This window comes from Epinephelus fuscoguttatus, linkage group LG5 (genome assembly GCF_011397635.1).
Source record: "Epinephelus fuscoguttatus linkage group LG5, E.fuscoguttatus.final_Chr_v1".
Taxonomy (NCBI): Eukaryota; Metazoa; Chordata; class Actinopteri; order Perciformes; family Serranidae; genus Epinephelus; species Epinephelus fuscoguttatus.
In genome coordinates, this window is record NC_064756.1 from 8,635,262 (window position 1) to 8,662,394 (window position 27,133).

A 27,133-nucleotide genomic window follows, 5' to 3' on the forward strand; every position below is an offset into this window, starting at 1 on the left:
AAGCTTGAGCCCACTTCTCCTCATGTGAACGTGCAAAACCAAGGGGAAGGGCCAAGACAAGGGCTAAGGGGAAGAAATGGAATTGGTCCTAGGTCTGTCAGGGCTTAGGACTTGAGTCAACGAGTCTGTAAGGGATCCATTTGGGATTAAGTGTCATAGTTATGGAGAAAACTTGTTTTGTGCAACTGGCTCCAGGATCCTATATTTAACTACAGTTAAGGGGATAACTGTTTTGTATGGGGACCCCTGGGGGTCCTCTGACCTCTGTTTGAGAACCACTGAATCAGGACACATAGAATCCACTGGTGTTTCTCAAAGTCAAGGATCCTTCCTTAGTAGGACGGCTCCTTCCAATGAAGTTCCTGGTTCCTGTTTTTTCAAAGTTGACTCTGGACATTTCTTCCTCACCAGGATTACCTTAACTTGAACATAGGAAATAATTATTAAATTAAAGTGGTATTTCATCCGATTACCTTTTTTTAAAAAAAAATTCCTGTATTTTTATTTGAGGAGGGGAATAATATATAAATAAATCATGTTTAAGTCTAATAAAGTTTCCTCTAGTATGTTCATCTGCTAGTTTCAGTAGGGAGCCGGGGTCAGGCCCCTTATTTTGTCTACTCCCTCTAACCAAGATAAAGTAATTACTGTAGCTTTCAAATTTACCCATAACAAGGCTTTAAAGGTGAGCTGATTGTGATATTTTTGAAAATCTAGCCAGTTAATAATTACTTGATTTATTCGTTTTTTTTTATTGCCATTGTCTTTCTGTTGTCAACATCAAGTTATTTTTGCGACAATGTGTAATACTGATCCATGTAAATAAAGCATGATTATTATGGAGAGATTAGAGACAGAGAGGTAAAGAGAAAGGCAGTAAGGGAGTGAATACACTATAGAGACACAAAGTCTTCCTTTGTTTCTTTATTTGGACAAGCCTGAGAATCAAGATTGTCAATTTCCAGATTTCCCTGGAAAACATCTGTGAAATTGAATTGATTTTTCTAGACAGAGAGAAGTTGCATTCATTTTTCTGCCATGTTAAACAGAGAATCATTTTCCATCAACATTACAAGTGATTCAAGCGCCTTTCAAATATCAGAACAACTCAATTGTCCAGTCTAGTGCAGTGCATTCGTTATATTAAGAGAGCTTTCTGAAGCATCAGCGGCTCAAGAGAGCGCCATCTTTTTTATGTAATAACCTCAGAAAGGCAAATCTACATCAGTAAATACACAAGTATTCCCATACACTGGAATGTCTATAATGTGCTGTGCTATAATATGAGATTTTCTCTTCCTATCCATTTCACCCTATTGTGGATACAACTGTAAGAGTTAGACGAGCGAGGCTTTAGGTTACACTGTTCTGTTATTAGGCACAAATAATCTCATTAGTCCTTGCACATATGGAGGAATCCCCTAAAACAAATATTAGGGGCTACGAAGGCACACACTGCTGTAGCTTGTGTTTCTTCATCTTGTATCTCTTTCTGTCCAGAGCAATACAGGCACACAGTTACTTTTTTCTCCAAAAATCTGAACTGCTTTGTAGTTCCCTCCTCTGCCCAGAAGTTTCATGAGAGAGCTGGTTTAGAGGATGATCGTGAGGCGGATAAAAACAATGATCACCTCACACAATCTCTACTTTTCTCTAGGCTTTGCAGAGATGATGCAAGTTGTGGAGATGACTTGATGCTCTTTGAAACAGACAGGTTTAATAAACCCCAAACATTTAAAAACCCCCCACTATTCCCAGTACTTCCCTTTTACTTGTCCTCCAGTCATTTCTAGCAAACAAATTGATCAAAATGAGAATGGGCCGTGTGTTTCAGGGCTGTGCAAACACAAATGAATGAATGAATGAGGAAGACTACACCTGAGTGCAGTTACGAGTACAAGCTTTGCTGTTAAATGAGAATTGAGATGTATGTCTTCATTGTCTAAATGTCCAGTCAGTTAAAATCAAACGTCCAGCTTTCCATTTGTCCAGTTGGTTTCATGATAGCTTAAATGGTCCAGTGGGGCGGTAGTTAAAGTGATTTATATTGAGTTTTATCTCATAACCCCTGAAGAATCAGTTGGAGAAGGAAGGCAGATGAAAGAAAGCTGATCCTAGGTCAGCACTGATATAACACCAGGCCTGGTGCACAGCTGAAGACCATTTTAAGCTTCGGAGTAGCCCGTCTTTTTACGCAAAAACAAGGCTGACTCCTGTCCTGCTGTTTAGTGCTGCATAATCAATCCTCCTCCTTCTCGTGGAGCAGCGCTGCCAGGACTCACAGTGTTTTTGTGGATCATCTGAGGAAGTTGTCCCGGTTCAGAAGAGCTCACAAACTATCCGTGCGGGCGTGGCAGCTGTCACACACTCTGACTGGGTGGTCCCAGCCTCGGGAGGGGACGGGCTTGATATGTGTGGAGCAGGGACCACACACACCCTGCCCGCAGGCCCTGCAGTGGTGCTTGGACATTGCTGGAGTGAAGGTTTTGGAGCACTGGTGGCACTGGGTGATGTCCTGGTCTGGTACCCAGTAGTCTGGCCGAGCCACATCTTTCACGAAACCTAAGGGGAGAGGACGAAGAGTAAATATTTCACTGAAGAGCAGGGATTGTACACTGTTTTTATGTGAGCATATATATCCATATCTGCACAGACCATTCTGTGAAACTGCACGATATCATATACACTCGGGATGATATAAATCACTTTACAGGATCCCAGGCTTCATTAATGTTTATGGTGTGAATCTCCAAACTGCTACTAAATAACTCACGATGGATGAAGAGCTTCTGGACCATTAGGTGTTTATTTATGCCACACAATCCTTGCAGGTGACCTATTGAGTCAAAGTGGCTCAGAGGTTCAGTACACCCTCCTCATCTGCCAGAATATAGTCAGCTCTCATCAGCACACATTTTGGGTTTACTGCAACATGGCTGTCAGTTCCTTTTCTCCCCTTAACACTAATGCAAATCACTCCCATTTACATTTATCCAACAGACAAACAAAAGACAATTGCAGCTTAACAAATCAAGAATAAATCACATTTTCGTACTGTAAAGTTGGTAATCACAATCATGTACGACAAACTGGTCGGTCAAAAGCTATGTGACCCAGAGATAATGCGCAACCAGCTGCAGTGCTGCTGACAGAGTGTGTGGTGGTGAAATGCAGCTGCACTCACAGAGAGGGTACTCCACAGCTGTGGTGACCATGTCCAGCGTGGACTGCGCCACCTCTGTCACCTTGCGAGCTATCAGACCACGAGGCTCCACCTTGCACACTGAAGAAAAGAGATGTGTGTATGTATGAGAGAAAGACATGGATCCAGTGCACAACATCAGCAATACAAATATATGTGAGCAGCTATCACAGACACAATCATGGGCGAATTCACAAAAGAATTGGGCATCTTTTGTTTGCTAAACCTGCACAAATAGACAAAAAGTAACTAATTGTCAAAGCACCTGCAAAGGGTGAAATGTAGGGATGCACCGAATATTCGGTAACCGAATATATTCGGCCGAATATTGCAAAAAACCACACACTCGGTATTCGGTGGAATAAGTTAAAGGCAAGGCCAAATAATAGCGGCGTGTTTTGATAACGCGATCAAACAGTGTGCCGTGACGGGCAGAATAAAATGTCAGCAGTGTGGCGATCCGTCCGTCACGGCACTCGCATTTGCGACTAAAAATAGTTTTGAGCGAGCAAAATAGGCTTAAATCATTCAGCACGCTGTGCGAGCAGCCTACAGATTTCAACCACCAGCAGAAACGAAAGGCGAATCCCACCGATTGTGGGGTCACAGACACAGACAATAACGTTAATGTATTCCTGTCAAATACGGCGGCCATCGGCATACTGGGCAACGGAGAAGTCAGTTCCAATAATATCCTCTTCTTGGTGTCATGACTGCCCAGAAGTACCCGAACAGCCAATGATATTCGGCATTCGGTACTCAGTATTCGGCCAAGCGTTTAATAATTTTCGGCTTCAGCTGAGGCCACAAATTTTCATTTCGGTGCATCCCTAGTGAAATCCACCCCTGACTGTGCTGCCAAGCAAATAGCGCCTTGGCATTCCTGTGCTCCTTGTACATATTTAAAGAGACAGTTCACCCCCAAATCAAAATACTCATTTTTCCAGTTATTTGCAGTGCTATTATCAATTCAAGGAAGTATGCATCTACTCATGGATGAGAGGCTTGTGGCGTCGATTAGGGATGTTCCTGGCGACTAAATGAAAACTTTAAGTAGTCGACTAGTCTAAAAAGGGAAAACACTCAGAAAACAGTCAAAATTTAGCACAATTTATTGTTAAGTATTTGAAAAATTGACCCAAAAAAATATTGTGTGCATTAGGAGCCCTTTCAAGCCTTTAATCACAGTCTTCAACAACCGTGTCGGATTTTAAATGCCACTGAAGAACAAGACACTTTAAGTTAATAAAAACAACATCTAAATTATATTTAAATTTCAGCTGAAATGAGCTCCACGCAGTATGAATGTAAACCTTGCACATTATCTGACAACAACTCACTTAAAGCTTATCAATAATATAACATCTCAGAAAAGATAAATTGCTGCAGAAGTCCAGATCAAAGTACTGCCAAACCGCGCTGGTTTTGCGAGAAGACATCTCTCCAATTTCCCACATGCTGTTTTAAAACTGATAAATCGCGCGCATCCCTAGCATCCTCTCCAGCTGACTAGTAACATTAGCTTGCTCAGTAGTGCTAGGTGAACTAGCAAGAGTTGCACAATTTCTTCTGCATGGTGATACAGTTGGTGCCTGAAATTTATTTACTTATTTTTGGTGCCTTGAACACATCAAACTAAGTGACATGCAGTTCCATTATATTTAAAAGAAGGCAGACATCTCTACGGTCGATATCTCCAACATTCAGCAACTCTCACCAAAACAATCTTGACTGATAAATAGCTCTACAGGTGAGAGAAATAAATATGTATGTTTGATTTTGGCTCAAACTGTTCCTTTGAGTTAGATAATAAGCATAAATTTGGTGCAAAATTGTCCTCTTTCTATGCAAATAAGCCTCATTGTAAAAACAGACTAATTCACAAAGATCAGCACCACTAGCCACACACAGAGTGAAATTATTAGCATCTTTGGACAGTTGGTGGAGTAAAGTGAAGTATATGTTTAAGGGGTAGTAATGACCCAAATATGGTTTCGTTTTCTTGCCTGAAGTTTTGGGGAATGCCTCTGCAACTCCTCGGTCAGTTTCAGTTTTCTTTTTCTCTTTCCGTTGTTTTGCCTACTATGTTCTTGGTACAAATGCAACATTTATACTCTGGTACAGGGATAACTCTATTCAACCACAAATAGGACAAACTGCACTCAGCTACATAACTTGATAGGTGTGTTTGCACTGTAATACCATTAGCACAATATCTTCCTTAAGACGAGAAGACAGCAGAAGCAAGTGATTGAATGATTGAATTCATGGTGATATCACTTGTTGCAATCCATTCTTTGTGAATTATTTAAATACAAGAAATCAGAGTTTTTTTCCCTCTCTTTTATATTTTCCCACAGCACTGTCTGTATCCCTTAAATATTTAGGAATGTGACTATTTGACTTCTTACATTTTTAACCTTTCTGAATTATTTTAACACATTTTACAATAAAACAAGAAAGAAAGGAAATTCAGAGGAGTTCTGAAATTACACATGAGCAAGAATAAAATGCAAGAGAATGAAATTCTTGAGGTGAGAATGCGCACTATGTTCACTGACCCTGTCAATACTTCTTACTTTATTACAAGGACATGCATGTAATTTAACACAAACCGCCTGGTTAAAGTTCACTGCTTGGCACTTACCCTGGCTGTTAGTGTCAGGTGGCCCTCCCTGTCGATAGCAGGCCTCACACACCCTGACAGGGCCACTGCCCCAGCCTCGCTCTGGCACCGGCATCCTGTGGCTGGAGCAAGGGTGACAGAAACCCTCGCCACAGGATCGGCAGTGGTGCTTCCTCTCCGCCTCCTCGAACACCTTTTGACAGCCGTGACAGGTCTGAGGCACGAGGGAGAGGAGGAGTCAGTGATGAAAACACTATTGCAGACATTGAGCAAATCATTTGGTTAACAACATCACGCTTCTGTGCACTAAGCACAAAGGGAAGTTTATTTTTACATGTGGTCTTTTGAATTCCAACTTTAAACTCTTTTATCTGAATTGTTTTGCAGCGTTTGTTGTTTGCAGCAGCTTTAGCTCTTCATACTCACAGTGATGTCTGTGTTGGGTCTCCAGTATGGTGGTGCCACCTGATCAGTGAGCCAGGCAGTGACAGCTTTGGTGGGCCCGTGGCTGTACTCCGACACTGACTGAATCACATAGTTCATCCCGTCCAGAACCCTCTGGGCAGCGTTTTGGTGGTTGGTCAGAAAAGTGTCCGACTGAAAGAAGAAAGAGGGATGAAAAAATGAAGACAAGTGAAAGAGAAGCTCCAGGTTTTATTGTTGAGATGTTAAATGAGGAAGAGAGGGATGAGAGACAGATGGAAAAATACGGTTTATTGGAAAAAGTCAGTCAGTGAATTGCTACTGTACCAATCAATGAATCTACAATGAAGCAGGGAAAAATGCTTACAGTGCATCCCTTGCTGGATCTCAGTTCTCTAGATGAAGCTAAATGCACAAACTTCATGCAAGATGTTGCCATTTAAAGGGATAGTGCACCCAAAAATCATTTCAATTTCATTTTTGGGTGCACTATCCCTTTAATGCAAATGTTCTGAATGTTGCCCATGACACTCTGCCAGAATAAATGCTTAGCATATAATGCATTTAATGATCCACCAAAAAAGTCGAATGTCGTGTAACCTCGGCTTCTAAATGTTCTGGTCTGGCCTCGAGGTATAGTGATGCAACATCACTGCATAATCTCATCCATCAGATACCTAAACTATAATCTCAGTATTTAATACTTTTGTACTGAAAAGAGAAGAAGAGTGGAGTACTCACCCCCTCCCAAACGTGCTTGACCTCAGACCGCACCACGCCGCTCTCAGGGTCCTGGTTTCCCATCCAGTACTGTCTGCTGCGGTAGATTACACCACAGCTCGCGCACTCCAACACATAGCTGATGGGGAGGTGGGGGGGACAACATGAGATGGCTGGATGACAGGCAATGAAAAGGTGCATGTTTCTGTCTGTGTGTGTGTTTACGTACCCTGACCAGGCGTACTTGGCCAGTCCAAACCATGGATTGTCTGTGGAAGCTGAAGTCTTGGGCAAGACTATCACCTCTCGGCCTCCTTCATAACATCTCTGGAGACATGAGACGCAAAAAAACAAACAAAAACAAACAAACAAACAGAAAATGATATATAATATGTAAGAAATTGTGCAATGTGCATTTTTTTAGGATAGCACGTAAGGAATAATTGGTAGCGAGGCAACAGAAAAACCCACCACATTAAATTACCAGTATAAAATCTTAACAGCGAAACTACGTAAACATCACATTTTGAACTGAGTCCCAGTTCACCTGGGGTGACTGATGAGTGGTTTTATGAGTCAGTCTTACCTTACAGATAAGGACCTTGTTGTTGAACTGGTGTGCATACTGGCACAGTCCATCTGCCATGTGGGGGACCCTGTCTCTCAGATGGTTCATTCCATTTTTACAGCGAATGCTGGAGACAAGACAGAAAAACAAAGTTTCATACAGACAGACAGACGTCAGAGTGATGTGGAAAGGTTTTTGTAAAAGTCTGACCAGTGTGTTCAGTCCATTAATCCCTGAATCTTTTCTTGTTCTGAATTTCCCCACTCACACTTCTCTCAGCCTTCCGTAAAAAAGAAGAAACACAAAGAGTGGAGGAATTCCATTTCTCCTTTCCAAAAATATGGAAAAGACATCAAGTTTTACGAGTCCCACTGGGGCGACAGTTAACATCCACAAGAAAAACAACAGATTTTTGCTCTGAGAGGATAAATTCCAATTCTGTGATTCAGCCAGAGGCGACTGAAAGATTTCTGTTTGTGTGTCTGTTTATGTTCCCATCCGGCAATAAAAGCCTTTAACTGCTGTGTGAAGATTCTAATGAAGAGGGATGTTCCCCAACTCCAGTTAGAAGAGTTACAGTTAGACAAATGTTTAGAGAATAAAGATCACCACCAGATACGATTTAAGACTTCTGAAAATACTCTGCTTTGAATAATAATTTTTAAGGCTTATGGGGGTTTTCGCTCAACAAATTTATTGAACTAACTGGTTAAAAGCACATCTACTTCATCTCCACAGTACAACTCTAAACACTGGAAGAAATGCTGGTAAACTGGAAACTGGATCTGCAATTTGCTGAAAGGTTACAAAGGATCAATGTGCAAACGTTTGATGACCCGCTAATGCTGAGGTTTGACCGTGAAGAGCAGACTTCATCCATAACAGAGGGGGAGCAAGGTGAGATGTCAGAGTGGAAAATGCTTTTAACCCAAATGGCCATCTGACCTGTCTCCATGTCTTGGAGGCTGAATAAATGATACTATTCTTTGAAAAACGGAGAAATGGACAGTAGACTGCGTCGAGGTTGAGATCAGTGGAGCGAAGATCTGTCATAAAGCATCCAACAGGGGAGAACTCTGAGATTTGTGGCCAAGAAATAAAACCAGAAGTGTGATACAGCCCTTCATGGCTTTTGTAATTATTTATAAAAGCTTCACACAATCTAGTGATTATTTTAATTGCAAAGAATATTTTAAAAATATATCTTTATGGAGTAAAAAAAGGGGCTTGTGTGCACTGAGCTATGTAAGGGAAGTGACAATCTTGCACAGGTACAGAAGAGTGACTGCATGACTTGAGGATTTATTTGTTTTTTGATCAGTGTTTCAGCCAAAATCTTCCTTGATTTTGGCCTACGAAGAATTTTCCATCCCAACTCCATCTCTAGAATGGAGAAAACAGACTAAGAGACAGCTGGCCTCCTGGTCGTCACAAGGACTTCAGGGTATATGCAGGAATCATGAGGTTAATTTCAATACCTTTTTAAGACTTTTTTAAGACCTTCCAAAAAAACCTTAAGACCTCATCGCCACTTCAAGTTGTTGTTAGCAGCAACGCATCTTTAACTTACTAAACAGTTGTAGTTTGCAATTAAATCTATGGGGCACAAACATACAACAGAACTCAGATAAGATGAGAAGGATTTTTTACTGTCTTTTGCTCCTCTGTTTGGTGCCTGGACGTGCGCCGTCGTGTGATCTTGCACAGGTATGTGCATGGCCCCGAGCGACAGTCCGAGTGTGCCTGCCTACACATTGTTGTTTGTAATAGTTGCGAGGAGGAAAATAAATGATACATTCATGGATACTTTTTGTCAAAGCTTGAATGCCAAGAAAATGTAATACTTCATAAAATTGCAATTAAGACTTTTTAATACTTTTTAAGGGCCTTAATTTTCCAACATTTGATTTATCAACTTTTAATACTTTTTAAGACCCTGCGGACACCCTGGACTTCAACAAAATAATATAAACTGTGCCCTTAAAAACAAACTACTGCGTGTGAAGTCATGTGACTCCTCCCCGTCCAGCCCGCGACCATGGAGAAGAGCTCAAACGCCGAGCCAACTGAGCAACTTGAGCAGCTTGTACCAAAGAGAAATGCCATGTTCATCATTTGGACACATTTTGGCTTTCATGAAGACAACACCGAACAGAAAGATGTCAAATGTAAACACTGTGGAAAAAGTGTTTCAGCAATCAAAGGTAATACTAACAATCATGTTACTGAACCTGCACAGTGCATGGCTTAAAAAAACAAGACAGAGACTGATGAGCGCCCAGCGACAAGTGCCTCCACAAAGCAGCTCTCGATAACACAAGCATTTACAAAGGCTACACAATATTCAACATATCAAAATATTCAATAAACAACCATAAACAGTTCATCTGTGTGTTTTCTTTTTCTTTTTAGCTTGGCTTGTATTTACAGTGCCTTGTCCCTTGTGTTTATTTGTTATTTTGACTTTTATTATGTTCAACATTTCATCATTTACTGTTGTAATTTTTAGTTGTTTACTTGTTATTTTTTCTGTTCTGTTTTGATCCTGCTCTGTGAAGCATTTCGGGCTGCATGATTGCGTGAATTATACTATATAATTAACGTCTGATTTGATCTGATTTGAAGTACCTCCTTAAAATGTTTGTTATGACTTACTTGCAGCTGAGGCAGACAGCGGAGCAGGTGAAGTACTCGTCTGGGAAGAAGGAGCAGGGGGTTATCTTGTCGTCTGTCAGTTCCCCACAGAAACGCTCACTTAGGGCCTGTGGAAGCGTAAAAATGAAGGTGAAGATTGATGGGGGAGAGAAAAGTGGACACAAAGCAAGTCATTGTCAACACCAGGAGACTAAAGCTGGGCATGCACTGTGCAATTTGAGCCTGTTTCTGTCCCGCTTTTTGAGTCGCACGACTCATTTTAGAGTCTGACCAAATTTCAGCTTTGCCTGGTGTTGTTTGCTGTGCAGTCTACAGAAGGGAGGGAGGACCTATCATCAGCTGCTCCTGACAGGCTGTCAGACGTTTGGGTGAATTTCTGACATGTCAGAATTGTTGGTCAGCCACCAGGAAGCAGGACCACAAGTTGACTCCCAAAGATCAGTGCCTTTTTACTCCCTACATCAATCATACAGTGTAGCTGATACCCAGCTAGTTTGCTGTTGCTGCTAAGTTGCTTACTTTTGTGTCTGTGTGTGTGTGTGTGTGTGCCAAGCTTACCATGATCAAAGCGCAGAATTGTCTTTATCTCTGTTTAATCTCTCTTAAATTCTACTCTGTGTCTATTTCACAAAGATAGGTAATAGTCCACCACTTACCTCCAGAGCGTGAAACACTATCCCGGGCTGGCGGGGCGAGCGTGTGTGAGTGTTCTTCACTTGCTGCTTGACAGCCTCCAGCAGCCTGCTGTAGTCAGTTGGAGGCGTGATGGTCTGAGTGCCAACATACTGCACCGAGCTGAAGGCCTCAGTCCCCAAGCTCAGGTCGTGGAAACGCTTCTGGAGCAGCGTGTCAGCATGGCCGGCCACCTTAGAATCTACAAGGGACAGAAAGACAAGACATTTTAGTTGGAAGACAGAAACCAGAAAACAAGATATTAACACCCATCAAAATAAATCCAGTAAAAAGGATCGTGTTTGTGTGATCGCATAAAATATTCACATGCCATTTAATATATTTCCCTACCATACCTTGACCGAGCAACTGGGTGTGTGTTGTCTCCTGGAAGACGATGACAGCAGGGCCAAGAGAGGAGAGGGGCACGTCCAGACCACAGCGGCTCGAGAGGGCCCTGAGCTCCGGGGTGAAGTGCTTCAGGTAGGCCCCTGAGGCGTTGCTCAGGAACTGGAACATGTCGTTGTGAAGACGCTCTGCCCGTGTACGATACACCACTATATCAGACACCGCCAATACCTGAAAAAGAGATTTACATAGTGCTAAGTAAGAAATAACATCTATAGCCATTTTCTCATATGAACTCCACACAATGGCCAAAGAATCAGGCCTGAATGTTGTCTGGACTTCCCCTTTCACACATGTAACACAAAACAGGAAGTTGTTTGTGTCAAACGTGTTCTCACCTGCTAGAAATATTCTCTTTGGTTTAAATAAGGGGTGGTGTCTGGGTAGAGTATGCGGGAGGCAGGACATAATCAGATTACAACACGGTCACGCAGCTGGATCATAATTTGATCACAAACAACAGCCTCTGCTGCCGTTCCTTTAATTTATCTGTTGATTTTGGCGTCGGCCCTCACCAACAGAAGCTCCCATATCTCATCGTCTCTCAAGTTTGACATTTTTGTTACCGTCTTTGTGTAAATGACTGTTCTTCTTCACCTTGGACGTTTGTTTTCCTTGGTGTCGTGTGACCAATAGAAATGCAATTAACACATCCACTTGATCACTGTTAATTCTCCCCAGACAGTTACCTGCTCTATTCACACACGGGCTCAACTGGACACTACACAGACTTTAGACTAGGAAGCTGGCAGGATACAGTTGGTTTCATGTCCACTCCAACTAGTTTGGACATTTGCGTGCTCACATACAGCTACTCCGGGTAATGTCTAGACAATGTCAGGTTTGCAGTGCATGTGTGAAAGGGTGTGAAATGTGTGAAACATCACATCTCACTCTTCTACCAACCACCTACACTTACAGAAACTTACACTCTATATGTGTTTCTACCCCTCTCTTGAAACCAGCTGTCCGAAAAACAAAGAGAGCTCTCTCACAACTGTGAGCTGACACTGCCAGCATCACATGGTCCTGGAGCAACACCGAGCCGGGGCAGAAAACTGGGGCTGTGGAGGCTCTATAATGCGATTTAGGATGAATCAAGAAATATATGGGGCCTGTAAATGATTACTAACTATTGCCAAACTTTATCTGCACACGTTTACTCACCCTAATAACAGACAGCAGTGAACCGTACATTGTGTGATGTGCACACAAATTGGAAATTTGCTGTTTTGTGTAAACGCATCCAGCTCTCAGTTCATTACGACAAACTCACCTTTAGCAGCAGCCGCATTCTCTGGTTCTGTTTGACTGCGGCCCCCAGCAGGCCCTCAGTATCAAGCACCACCAGGCTGAGGGTGGGGTCATACGCGGCCCACACTCCCACCGTACAGGAGCTGGGGGACTTGGAGGTGTAGAACACGGTCTCGCCACCGAACAGAATGTGGTTGAGGGTGTGGGACTTGCCATCGCCGGTGTTGCCGAAGATGGATAGGACCTTGACTCCTGCCACGTCCCCACAGCCGAGTCGGTCCACAAACTCAGATTCATCGCGGACCTGGAGGGAGAGGAAGGGGGGCACAATGTGGAGAGCTTTTTTTAAGGACAGAGGATGGATTGCTGGCCTGTCTTGACATGGCATAATTGGCTTCATTAAATGTAGGAAAAACTGAATTGAATTTGTGTGAATAGTTCAGTATTGGCTGACAAGGAGCCTTGACACAAGATAAAGTAAAGAACTATGTTATCTATGTTCTGCCATCTTATGAGACTATGTACATTCAGTCCAGGGAGAAATCTGCATTCATCAACAATATGCTGCTGAGCCTTCAGGTCTTTTAGGACAAACAGTTCAGACACACCTGGCTGTGCATACATCCCAGACTATTTTGATTCGCATGAAAAATAATTATTATCTCCTGCCCTTTGTACTGCAGTGACAACAATGCAATAATAAGGTGCCACCCTGCGGGTCAGCTGGACTGTATGACTCACCAGGGACTTTCCCAATGAGAAGCACATTTGCAGCTCTGCCTCTCTCTGTTTAAGTTTGCAATGTTTATTTCTTCGAGGGGTCATGAGCCCTTGTTGGCTAAACATTGCACACGTCACGCGTGAACGCTATCTGATGTTAAAGTAAGAAATCGTGAAGAAAAACATGACATAAACTCACTTTAATGAGTTGAAAAAAATAACCTGACTTCAGCTGGGTGCTTTGTAACGTCATTTATGTTCACGTTTCAACACTGTCAACAACTGTGACAAAGGGTGGTTAGTGGCCTTCGTTGGAAAATATGTTGTCCTCCTCTTCTTAGCTTAGCAGCTAACTGTTAGCATCCGCTAGCTCAGTTGACGTTAGCTAACTTTACCTTCAGGTTTTCTTGTTCATCCACGAGCAGAAAGCTCCGCACACCGCCGGGACACTCCTCCGCCTTCATTGGACCGATCGAGATACTCTCCATTTCCTTCATCAGTATCTCGGACATCGTTGTTTACTTATTAAAACATATTTCGTGCGAGCGAAAAGCAAAACGAAACTTCAACATGACTCCTCTCCTGACTGTCAATCACAACAACAGCGCGTGTACTGCTGACGCTGCGGGCGGAGCCAAGGAGCACGCGGGTGGTGACGTCAGACGCACAGTGAGGACGTTCGGCGGGCGCCTTGTCTGGTGCGTCAGCACCACCCTGTGGACAAAATGGGGAATGACACAAGAGAGGCTGTTCAACAAACTTTAGAAATCAGAGGATAAGAAAACATAAAATTAGAGATGATGACTTCACAGACACATGAATTCTCTGTGCATTATGTAGCAGATTTGTCGAGTTTATATAAATTATGCAAACTAAATTCAAGCACATAACCGTGGCTGTATTTATTCCACCACACAGCTAAAAAAAATAGGCCTATGTGTCTTTTAAAACGGCAACTAATTCATAATTACAGCAACACACATGGAATAAAAGTTTCCATTTAACTGGCAGAGAGTGTTTTATTGGAGCAGCGTTGCCATGTTAGAGCTGCTTGCTAATGTTCATTAAATATTTGTTAGCACAGATCTATAAATATCACATGTCACTGAATGGCTTCAGAGCGGCGCCACTGCTGCGAACAGGACATGGAGAAAGAAATTCCAGCATTGCTGCCCTAACAGTTCTGGCTGAGCTCCATCCCAACTTCCCTCCTTCAGTCCTCCTTCCTTTCTTGATTCCATCCATCCATCTATCCATCCATCCATCCATCTATCTATCCTCCTTTACTCCAAGCAAGGACACGGGAAGGCGTTTAAAGAAGGAATTAAGGAAGGAAGGAAGGGATAAAGGATGGAGGGGTGAGGAGATTGGAGAGGGTCCCAGCCTTTCTCCGGGCTCAACCATGAGAGACAAATGTCTGAAAGAATCAATTATAGGCCTACTCCCAACCCATCGCCCCTGATTAATGAATAATTAAAGCTGCTCAATGCAGGGCTACCTAGCATAGATAATATAAGATTAACCATGGGTCTATCAACATGCCATCACTAATGTAAGGTTATGGAGACACAACGTCTCCCAATTTGGCCCAAATAGATAGGATAAACTTGTTACTGAGGGGTAATAGGCTATAATTTAATTACATATTATGCAACTTTTGTAGAATAGAGTTGAACACGTTCATATTTGGAAGCAATGCTTTTTGAAAATATTATTTTTCCTCTTTACTAGTTGTTCCCTATAATAAACACAAGGTGATATTTGGCCAGTGCTTTGCTAAATATACATCCACTTGCTGCCCTTACACATAGTACATTTCTTCATATCTTGTTTCACCATTCAGTATAAAATGCATCCATGAAGTTGACTCTCAGTCTATACGCTGTGATGCAATTTTGGGACTGGCCAGTGCAGATTCAACCTCACCCATCACCACCATCATGCAGGCAAGACAACAATGCATAAGAAATGCTGGCATCCTCAGACTGACAGACAGTCCTGCAACCCAACCTTGACATAACTGTAGACGTTTTTTTTTTTTTTTTTTTTTTTTTGGAAATTCGGAACTGGGGGATGGCTTTGCCCTTACAAGTCCGAGGCGGGACTGTGGTCCACTTAAACCGCTATCCCCGCTGGTACTTGTAGTGCGCTCCCCCTCAGCATGTTCCATGTTGACATGCGTAAAAAACTACACTTCCCCAAAGCTGTCACAGAGCGCTCCCGCCTCCCATTGGCTGCTCGCTCCAGCCGCAGCCCCAGAGAATGAATGAAATTGAAATAGCTGCTACATTACATGTACAATACCGGGCTCTGCAGTGTTGCATTCTATCATACTATATCAAAATGGCCACAGCGGTACAGAACCCCCTCAAATCGTAAGTACAACACAATTTCCTGAGCGTTTGCGCTTTCTGTATTTTGTGCATGCTGTCAGTGCAATTTAGGGAGCCTTAAATTCCCTGATATTTCTCAGCACGATTGCCAACACATCTATACATGCAATGCATACAGCAGAGATGGGGATAATGTCAGCGGATGCGAATCAGCCCTAAAGAAAAGTTAGATTTGAAGCTGACGCGGGGGTCTCTGTGTTTTTGGCACGAGGGGATTATTGTGCGCTCCGATGCAATTCATATAATCATTTCCCTGAGCCGACAGCAGCGTGTGTGCAGGGATATGGAGGAATGCTGGAGGTAGATTTGGGTGACCCGGTGTGTCCCTTGCCACTGTAGCCAGCCAAGATCACGGTCAAAGCCAGGCTGGAGTGGCAGGCTGGCCCGGAGGCAGGCAGCTTAGATGGCTTTACCGTACCTGTGTGCACATTTTTGGACAGAGAGAGGGTAAACAGGTAGGCAGAATGAAGCTCACTGCTCGGGTTTTTGGCTGCAGCGTTACCTTTACTGCCGGACCTCTCGGATATATATAAGCCGAGGTAAATACGCTGGTGTACGGCTTTAACTCCGGGACTTGCTTTCATCTTTAGCGCCTATAATAAATCCTATAATAAAATAAATTGCAATCTGGCGTTTTACTCTTAACGTGCATCTTTAGGGGTATTTATTTGCACTAATAGCTCTTAAAACGGGTGGATTTCCCGTGAAGTTTCTCCCATAATGATCCCCTTTGTGCAGTTTTTTTGGGGGTCTTTTTTGTTTTTCAGAGACTGGTTTCAGCGGAATGCAGACGCCTGCTGCCCGCCTGGGCTCCCGGCCAAAAAGGTGGCTGATGTGCGTCTGTCAGCGGGTACTTGCACAGATATAGCCGGGGAAAAAAAGCCCAACAATAGCTCCGATATAAAAATACAACCGAGGAGTGTTTGAGCACACAACACATCCAGCTTAGGCAGTTTGAAACAAAGAAAAGTCATAGACCTGTGTGCAAAAGCAGGGGCGCACATCGGATGCTGCACAGGTTTCACCTGAGCAGGGATGTGGGGATATAGACTGCCTATGTGTCTGTCTGTCTGCCTGTCTGTCTGTCTGTCAGCCTCTCTGAGATGCAGACACAGGCGACATTTCGTGCAATTCCATGAACGACTGCCCTGTACGTGCCTGCTTTGAAGAGCACTTCACAGGAGAGAGGGAACTAGAATGGTACTGATTGGGCAACTGTGTGCTGCCGGTTGACTGTGATGGTATTTTAGTGTTTTGCCCAAATGCATTTCACTCACAGCACACATCTCAATGATAGTAAATTAGAGATGAATAATTCCAAGGTTTTAATTACGCTCTAATAAGCTGGTATCCAGTAATGTTATGGGATGATGGGAGAGGAATGGACAGGTGGACTGGATGGAGGCTGTAATGTGGGACCTTTGAGCTCACAGCTTCTTCTCCTCTTCTTTATGGGATGCTCATCCAAGCAGAGCCAAAGTGTGGCCAGATTGCTCCCAGAGGCCCTTGCTGACACCATGTCAGGGGATTAAATTGACTGATTTGCATGGAATATATATATACCAATGTGGTGCCAGGACAGAGAGGGAGACGAGGTTATGATGGCAGGAAGAGAATAGGATAAGAAAGAGTGATAGTAGTAGAAAGCAAATGGTTAAAAACAAAGAGGCTGGTGGCCAGTTACTAATGAACTAGTGTCCAATTTTCAATGTTGCTCTTACATTGATTTTAAGAGCTTACAGTGAGACAAAAGAGGACAAACAAGACAGAACAAAGCAGCAAAGTTGTGAGCCAGATGCAGACCTGCAGGGAAGCTGGCACACTGTTTCACTACAGCATCTGACTCTATGTGCGATAATAAAGCTGAATGTATTTATTACACGAGGCCATGGCAATCAACACTGCCTTTAACACCTCACCAACTGTATAAATGCCATCGTTACGCAGTATGGGTTTAACTACGTTCCAGTTACCACACTGCGATCGGCTTTTAAACAAGCCCTGGTAATTAGCATGTCTACAAACAAACTTGCTATTAGAGGCTTACAAATTAGAGGCCTATCCAGCAAAATGGGGCAAACAAGTAGCAAAATTTGGTTCAATGTCAGCTCTAATAGAGTGGCTGGCAGACAATGCCTGTTGTGTCCCGAAATGTCCTTAAACTTTGTTGAATCTCTGCAATGAATTATAATTAATTCAGTGGATGTAAATTCTGCAGGAAGCGTTCACAATTGTTGCCCATCACCCCAGTGTGAGTGTGCACACAGTGGTGTGTGTGTGGAAATACAGTGGAGGGTTCATTTGTGTGCGAAGGCAAATCAGTGGAGAGGAGAGCAGCTAGCTCCAATCTACTGGGCACACCAGCCCCTCTCTCTGCTGTCTATCTCTCTGCTGGATTAGAGACTCGTTTAATCTCTCTTTCTCCCCTGCTTCCCTCTCCACCTCTCTCCCTCTTATTTCCTCCCTGTCCTCCCATCACCCCTGCTGCCCCGTCTTCCACGTTCCCTCCCTCCTTCCTCATCACTTTCTCCATCCATCACTCTTTTCGCCATCTCCCTTTTGTTCAGCCATTTCCTCCCTGTCTCGCTCTGCTCTCTCTTTTCCATTTTCCGTCTTTTTCGGCCTCAAACCATCTGAGCCCTCCACGTCGCTCACCCTCACCCTCCACCACGGTTCTTTACATTGTGAATCAAGGCATGTCACTCCTTTAATATTCAGCAAAAAGTAGTGGAGGAAATTCTTTATGCATGTTGTCAGATCCTTTTAAGTCTTGTTGGATAGCTTATTCCTGAGAGTTCCTTTAGAGGGATTTACTGGATTTGGACTATCTACTGGCAGAAAGTGTTTATAGTCCAATGTTCGTACCAAATTACACGATCTTTCCACATGTGGCATCCCCGAGCGTTATGTTGGTCACAATTAAATTAAACTAACAGTAGGAATATGACTTTATGACAATGATTGTGGGGGCACAGGTGTCCGAAATTGTCAAAATGGCAGTTGCATTTCAGCAATATTACTTCTTTGTGCTGGTTAAAGGGGGAGATGTAGATAATAGTGTGCTGTGGTATTGGCGGCGGTTGTGGCAGGGCCTATATAATATTATTTCTGCCCTGCCTGACTGAGCCGAGCTAAATGAGCTCCATGCAATAACCGGCTCTGTGTGCAAACAGCCCCGCGTGATGGCTGAAACCACAGCCTGAGCATCCATTTCTAGATCTTTCTTTCTCTTTCAATCTCTCCCTTTCATTCCCTCACTTGCTCATTTGTGCGCTATCACCCATGTGGATGGCACACACATGCAAGCACGCACACACACACACACAATGAGAAACACACACACAGTTGCACTCTCTCATTCTCTTTCTTGCTCCCAGTTTTTTCTTCATTCGTATGTGAGTAAGCCTGAGGTCTGATGTTTTTAAGGGTATTTCTTTTTCAGAGTTATTCCTTTCATCATCCCCTTATTTAGACTTTCTATCTGTTTTACTTTGTGTTTTTTTTAGAAGACAGGATATAGAGAGACTGAGAGAGAAAGAGAGAGACATAGATAAGTATTTTTAGCTCTATGACCTATTTCTCCAGTGCTACCTAACTGAGTGTCAGTCAGCTCCACTGCTTTGGGACCTTGCGTGATTTCCAGCCAGGAAATTTGGAATTTGTAGTTTTGTTTGGATGCAACTTGTTGTCCAAATGCAAGAGGTGTGGCGGGAGAAGGAGGGAATTAATCAAGCCAAATTCCTCTCCTCTCCTCTCCTCTCCTCTCCTCTCCTCTCCTCTCCTCAGCATTATTTCTTCTCTCTTGTCATTCCCCATTTATATTATTCCCAGTGTCTGTGCGTGTCCAGTGGATCCCTATCAGGAGTTGTCGAGGGTGGAGTCAACACAAACCAATGGCTGCTTCCCTCTGCAGCACTTTAATAAGGATACAGACTGAGAAGGGGGGGGGGGACTAAGAAAACACACATACACACATGCACACGCACATGCACTCACACGTGCACACTTAGATACAGGGGTAGGGAATCCATCGCCATAATAAGAGGCCAAGTGCAGTGGTGATAAATCTCACCTGAAGGAGCTGTTCAGAGGCAGATTGCCTTACCCTGATGTACTGCCCTCAATACACACTGCAGCTCGCTATGGGCTATATACACCCACACACATAGACCAGGAATGCATGCACACACAAATACAAATGCTCAGCATGCATAAATAGGTATGCACGAATGAGAGCATCCCTGCGTATGTAAGACATAAACACGCAAAGCCACAAACAGGAAACGTGCACACACAGGACCATGATTACGGTTTTATAGTGACTCCAAGATAACCACACCCCAGTGGACAATGAGGGAGAGACAAACAGGAAATGAAACGCAAGTCTTCATTAAAATCACACACAGCAGGTAACACAAGGCTCTGACACAAATGACACGATCTGTTGCGTGGCTCTGCCTCGGTCTCACTTTCTGTCTGTCAAATCTCTTGTCATGTTCAAATATGCAAACAGTCAGTTGCAGAGACACACAGACACACACACACACACACACACACACACACACAGACCTACACACACACACACGAGCGCAGACGCAGTGCTGTGACAGCAATTTGAGCAAACTGACGTTTTCCAGCTGGTAGTGTGGCAGACGTCCGCTCCTGCACATACACTGCCACAGACACACACCGAGTACTTTCTGTCCATCTGTCTGTCTGTCACTGTCAAACTGGGTGTGTGGCCTCTTTGTCTTTGTGACTGACATGCACTCTGTCACTACACACACACACACACACACACACATATATAAAGGTACGTCTAGACCTGTTTCCCTTAACCCACAATGGAGCTGGCCTCCATTAGTGTGTGTGCACCCCAGTGTGTTAGTCTTGAGGTTTCCCCTTTATATTATAGAACTTTATTTTCCAGTCAGCATCTCTTCTTGCTGCATCAGGATGCATGGGTGTACGTGCGTGTGTGTGTGTGTGCATGTGCAGCCTTCACCAATATATAGCTGGAGTATTAAATATGTGTGTGTGTATATATATATATATATATATATATATATATATATAGGCATGCAGCCTTGCAATCTTCAGAAGAACAGCAAACTGTGTTCACGCGCACATGCACACGCGCACAGATTGGGAGAAGAGAGAAAAAAGACAAATCATTTCACTGAGAGAGAGAGGGAGAGGACAAGAAGAAATTGAATTGAGGGTGGTGAGGACGGGGGGAGGTGGAGGGGGAGAGGGGAGAGGGAGGAGGGGTGAATTGGTAAGGGTTATATTGCATAGTTTAATCTGTTGAGTTCAGCCATGGAGGCTGGGTTTGGGGGGAGGGGAGGAACAGTACAGTCGTAGGCCGCCTGATATTAGTTCTCTACTCTGTGCGCGCGCACACACACACACACACACACACACACACACACACACACACGAAGCTCCGTAGGCCAGACAACACTAATGTGTGTCTGTGTGTATGTGTATGTGTGTGTGAGTAACTGCACAGATGGACAATGGTGGATGAGACAGGTGTGTGGACCAGGTGTAGAGACTTGAGTTTGTAGGCGCAAGTGTTTTTACAGGCTTAAAGCTAACCCCTGCACACACACACATACACACAGAGCTAACAGCCATCGTCTCGGCAGCATTTGCTAACAAATCTAAAGTGCAAATCACTCCCATACAATCTGCCCTCAGCCCTCATGAAGCCATTTACATGTGGACTACTTCATTTCCTCCCAGTTTAATTACCTCATTTCACCCAGTTGGAAACCACCATTGAGATGAAATCCTTTGTTGGCGTTGACGTTTTTTGTAATTGTGGACTCATTTTCATGATTTCCTCATATTTCTCATCGGCTTCTCCAATGATGTGCTTTCACCTCTAGGGGGAGCCCTCTGTTTCTGTATTGGTTGGGGAACCAGCTAATTGGTGTGGTTAATTGCACCGTAACCACAGAATGCTGCCGGCAGTGTGTGTGTGTGTGTGTGTGTGTGTAATAGCAGAGTGTGGATGCAACACTGGACTGAGGCTCAGTATGTGCTGAAGTGGACTGCTTCTGCTGGATGGGACTTGAGGGATCACCCAGAGATCCAGACAATAGCTTACCCGGCGTGAGCCTGGTGGGGTGGCTGCGCTTTTTTGGAAGGCTGTATGTCTACTGCCTGTCAGGAGCACAAGTTTGTTTGTGTGTGCTCCCAGTGTTACCAGTTTCGTCAGTGTTTTCATGGAGGCCTCTCCCTCCCTGCTGTTTGCTTAGTGCAGGCTGAGGCACACAGCTCAACGTGGGCTTAGGATTCATACACACACACACACCACATGCTCCAGGCACTCGCATTCCCTTTCTTCATTTAATCTTGATTTGGTGTGTTTACGTCTGGAGTAAGAGGTTCATGACGTCGGCTATATTGTGTGGTTACATATATACATATAGCTGTTATATTTCTCTGCATACATATTAATGCAGGCCCTTTTTTTTTACTGGATGTGCATTTTGATTTCAGTGTTGCTGTGAGTGTGCACCTGCATCTGTACAGGTGTCCTTTGTATTGTTTTTGTGCCCTTACGCAGTGCAGGCCTGTGTGATTGTCATTTCCGTCATGTCTGCCTGGACATTTCTGGTAGTCAGCTCCAGTTTGTCGGAGAGTTGGCACTCCGCCAGTTAATTCCTAAAGCTGCTAGTATTGCTCTCTGTGCTTGTGAGTCTGTGTGCATCCATTAGTGTAAAATATAGCTGGAATAAACCCAAAATAGAAATAGATGTTGAGGATATTACAAAAATAAAAATGATTGGAATTTAAAATTAGTTTTTGTGCACAATGAGGCATACACCCACAGTGTGTGTGTATGCGTGTATATGTGTGTGTGTGTGTGTGTGTGTGTGTGTGTGCAGAATCAGGTTTCAGCTTTCCTTTATTGGCTGTGTGGTTTAATGATGGGCAGTTTAGTTTCTCCGTGCTTCTCTCTGTGGTCTGTGTTTTCAGCAACTGCTCGGTTGGTAGGACCACAGCGGCCACAGGCCAGAGTGGTGCAGCCGTGAGAGTTTCCTCTCCGCACAGAGGAAAATCCTCTGTGTTCACACAGCAACTAAGCCTTGCTTCCTTGTCTATGTTAAAGTAATAGTTTGAGATTATTGGGAAATACGGTTATTCACTTTCTGGCTGAGAAACAGATAGGAACATTTATACTAGTCGCACATCTGTATGACAAATATGAAGCTACAACCAGGTGACTGTTAGCTTAGCTTAGCACAAGGACTGGAAGCAGTGGCAAACAGCCTGGCTTTGTATAAACACAATAGTTTTTTGTACAGATCAAACAAACAATATAACATGTTGATTAGTGAGCATTACAGGTGCTGCTAGGCCGAACATTTGGTTACCGTTTGGACAAAGACAGATTAGCTGTTTCCCTAAAAACACTGGCTTTCACCTGAGGGTGGTGCCTCAAATCCTGACACAGAGTGTTGTGTGCCTGATGTGCATTCTCATCAGCTTGCATTGGGTCATTGGCATACATGTATTAAGACACCTGGATACAGCACTGGTGGTAGGACGTCGTTCATTCCTGCATCGTTGAGCCAATAGAGCAAGGGCAAAAATACTATATATATAGGGAAATAGGGAAAAAAATACTATTAGAGTTAAAAATCAAGTGCATATCTTTGAAGAAAGATGGGAACAATGGTTGAGATATAGAAGGTGTTCCCAATGATCTTTGACAGCTGAAGGAATGAGACTGGTAGCACAGAAGTGTTTCATTGTTTGTTATTTTTCGCATAAACATTTGGGTAGCTGTGTCCATGTTTGGACATGTCATGGGTGCGAGCATGTATGATTAGGCATATGGGTATTAGAGATGCACCAATCCAGCTTTTTCAGTGTTTATACCTATCCCGATGCTGTGGCTTTGAGTATCAGCCGATACCGGATACCACCCCGATACCATGGTTGATCTAAAAAGCTATATACCTTTACATATAGAACAGAAAAGACTAGAGGCATCAGGCATTGATGACTACACAGTTCTTTTCGAAGATGAAACGAAACAAGATGAAACAGATCAATGCAATGATGAACTATTTATTTTTAACAAAAATTAACAATTGTACAACAGCAGTTGAAATAGTGTGAAATACCTCCACACAGCAGATTCTCTCCTTCGCTCCATGACATATTAAAGGGAAAGGACTGCCTCAGGTGTCAGTTCCATTTTCTGATACCCGATCCATCTCTTTTAATGATATCGGGGCCGATATTATCCCCAATAGATAACATGTGTGTTGATATCTGTGTTTACCTATGGTATACCTATAACGTATCCTCTAACTTAAATTCAAATTTACAGGTTTATTTAACTACATCCTATAAAATAATGTTTTATCTTTTTTTAAATTTCTTAATTTATTATGATTATATTATTGTGTCTTATTTCCTGATATCGCGAACACTTTTGGTCTTGTTTTATATATGTATTATCTTTTTTTCCCTTTTTCCATATCTTTTTCAGTCTCTACATAATTCTCAAAAATTAAGAGGGCAAGCGCACTAGAGACTTGCAGGCCGCACCGGCTACTCCCAGTTAGCGCTCGGCTAACTTGAATGGGGATGAAGTGATATAATCATGGGGCCCTTCTCGACTTTCAAAATGTCTTTAAACCAAATGGATCAAATCCCTATAGTGGAATGAGTCATTTTGCAGGGTTGTAATGCTCAAAAAAATGTAACCACTGTTTTACAGACGGGTTGGGGGTGTATCTATCAGTTATGTTAGATGTTACTAGGGAGTTTTTGTGTAGCTTATACAGGTGTTATACCAAAAATACAAATTCCAGGAAAACATGAACAGCATTCTGTATGCCTTCATACTTGTAGTGGGTATTTTTCAGTCTAGTTTGCCTACTTTTATAAGCTTTAGAAATAAAACGAGCCTATTCTTTGACACTCAGTCCAATCTCTCATTTTCGCCAAACAGAAAATAACTCAGGATTTTTGTTTTGCAGTCTTGCAACCTCCTGCAAAACCACACCCATCTGGGGAACACAGTATTTTTAGGGAGTCCTGTTTTCATCTCTTTTGTGAGACTTTGTGCTAAGCTAAGCTAACAGTCTCCTGGCTGTAGCTTTATATTTACTGTACAGGCATGAGAGTGGTGTCAGTCTTCTCGTCTAACCCTCAGGAAGAAAGCAAATATGTGTATTTCCCACTGAAAATGAACTACTCCCTTAAGACTCTGCTACGCCTCCACATGTACAACTAACCAGCATTTAGCTCGAGCTTTATCTTCAAATTTTGAAAGGATGCACGGGTCCTGATGAACTCAGCAGTAGCTGGTAATCTCAAAGCCACCCTGTGACCCATCTGAGTACAAATTTGAAAACTGTTTTTATCACAAGTGTCTTTTTTAAAGTACCCAGTGTTCCACGCTTAGGTCCATGAGAGAGTAACAGGGTGCTGAATTAAGAATAGGTTTGTGTTGTTGCGATACAGCTCTTTCTGTTCTACTTAGCTGGCTGGCCTGCACAATGAGAGCTAGCATTTGAGGGAATGTCTGATGATCACGCTCGGCTGTTGCCACCCCCTCAATGGGATTTTTGAATCAAATCTAAGAGCTGAAGATTATTATTTTACAAATTGATGTTGAGAGTCTGATTTTCTCTGGCGGCTATTTGCAGCTGAATTAAGGGTTTCATGGTCCAGAAAAATGTGCCTGCAGCCCCCTTTTAAACGACAGAGAGCTAAAGGATGAAGTGTTATCAGTGAGCCCCGTCTTTTCACAGGTCATCCTGCTCTGTTACTCCATTCGGCTCTCTCCTTGTCCATCCTCTCTGTCTTACTCTGCGTCCCTTTCTCTCCTCACCTCTTCCCTCCCTGTATTTCTGCCTCTTCCTCAGTGGATGTCACTTTTCTCATTTTCTCTCCTCCGCTCATCTCGGTCCCCCTTCTCTTTTTCTTCCAAGTGTGTTCTCCCAACTTTCTCTTTGCGTATCTTCCTCTCAGCCTCAACTTCGAGTGCCTCAGCTCTTCTCCTGTACGAGCCTCCAAACAGGCAAACAGTCATGCAGCTCTCCTATCACAATATAATGAGATTGGGAGCACCCAAATTGAAAGAAGCCATTTTCTACAGCTGTCAACTTATTATCGAGAGGGGACCGACTTATTCTCCTCTAAAGGCAGCAGAGGAGAGAGGGATGGAGGTGATGGAGGGATGGAAGAGAGCGGGTTTGAAGTGTGAGGGGGTGCTGAGCTGTTTTACATTTTGAATGTTGTCTTTTTTTCCCTTCTCTCTGGTATTTCATTCTGGTTACCAGTGGTGCCTTGAAGTCCAAGTCTTTTATTCACCATGTTTCTCTTAATATTTAAAAAAGCAGCATGTAAGGCTTTCTGGACCTGTGTTTTCTTTTCAGCATATGTGACTCTTTCAGCACCTCTTAGTGTGTGTGTGTTTATTCTCCCTGCTCATGACTATTTATATGCAAACACTAGGTATATTTGTGTCTAAGGGAATGGTTGCCTTTCTATTTTGGCCAGGCCTCTGCAGGTACAAACTGATTTAAAATTCAAGCATTTTAGGTGTTGCTTTTAACCGCAGTGCTTTATAATGGGTGAGCAGTATCTGACTGGCTGCGCGGATATAACCTGCTATTTTCTGGACAGGCCTCTATCCTGCTCTGTTCGTCATTCCTCTATTGTAAGCTACAAGGAGGATCACTGACACAGCACTTAAGCCACGTGAAACAAGGTGAGGAGAAGTTCCTGTGACGCACCTCCAACGTGGCCATAGAATATTCTTTTGGTCATAAGCACAGCCGACTGCAGGCGCTGAGCTGCACAGATTCCCCTCAGCCGAAGGCAAGCAGCTCATTCCCAGCGACACATTAACAGACACGAGCACAGCATGCCCCACATATTGACACCCCGATCACATCCTTTAAATGTCACACGTTCAGCGATGGCCCGCAAGGTTGCAGAACTGGTTTAGGAGGTTTTGAAGATGCCACGCGCAAGCTGTCAGACCTCCCCAGCATCTGCTGGGTCTGACGGCTGCGTTAAATTTATTTACAACCAGGACAGTTGATTGTTCTTGACGTTCTCACAAAAACACCTTTCTTAATTTGAAAAATCTGCTCTAATCCAGTTTAAGGACATTAAAGTGTAAATAATCTTCTTTTTGTTTGAGTGTCTTGTCAAACAGTCACATCTTTTCAATTTTGCTTTTATTCTGCTCAGAGATGATTATCTGCTCTGTTTATACCTTCACAGTGTGTTGTTTGTAGTGTTGCTGTGGCAGATTTCAATAATTACCTCAGCCAAGGAGGCTTTTAGTCCAGTGAGTTTGTTTGCTTTTTGTCTGTTAATTAGCAGATATCGCAAAAACTATTTCAGTAAATTTTTGTACAAATTTAAGCCTGAGGCCAAGAAGGAACTGGATTGGATTGATTGGATTTTGGTGGAGATAACGCTAATATGCAGTCTTTTTCATAGGG

The 27,133-nt window shown here is 43.3% G+C and overlaps 2 protein-coding genes across 2 annotated transcripts in view; one reads left to right on the plus strand and one right to left on the minus strand.

The window, feature by feature from the left end:
• Window positions 1-909: 909 nt before the first annotated feature.
• Window positions 910-13,843, minus strand: si:ch211-11n16.2 (zinc finger FYVE domain-containing protein 1). The gene is made up of 12 exons (XM_049576464.1): window positions 13,644-13,843; window positions 12,551-12,832; window positions 11,223-11,445; window positions 10,851-11,068; window positions 10,195-10,301; window positions 7,558-7,666; window positions 7,201-7,298; window positions 6,993-7,110; window positions 6,255-6,425; window positions 5,850-6,042; window positions 3,185-3,283; window positions 910-2,562 (listed from the first exon to the last, which is right to left on the minus strand). Exons 1-12 carry the CDS (start codon window positions 13,758-13,760, stop codon window positions 2,330-2,332), a joined length of 1,968 nt encoding a protein of 655 aa, XP_049432421.1. The 5' UTR covers window positions 13,761-13,843; the 3' UTR covers window positions 910-2,329.
• A 1,667-nt stretch (window positions 13,844-15,510) lies between these two features.
• dpf1 (double PHD fingers 1) overlaps window positions 15,511-27,133 on the plus strand; it is a 53,033-nt gene continuing 41,410 nt past the window's right edge. Inside the window, exon 1 of the mRNA XM_049576465.1 lies at window positions 15,511-15,623. Within this exon, the coding sequence (XP_049432422.1) occupies window positions 15,511-15,623 (113 nt within the window). The remainder of the gene's footprint in view (window positions 15,624-27,133) is intronic.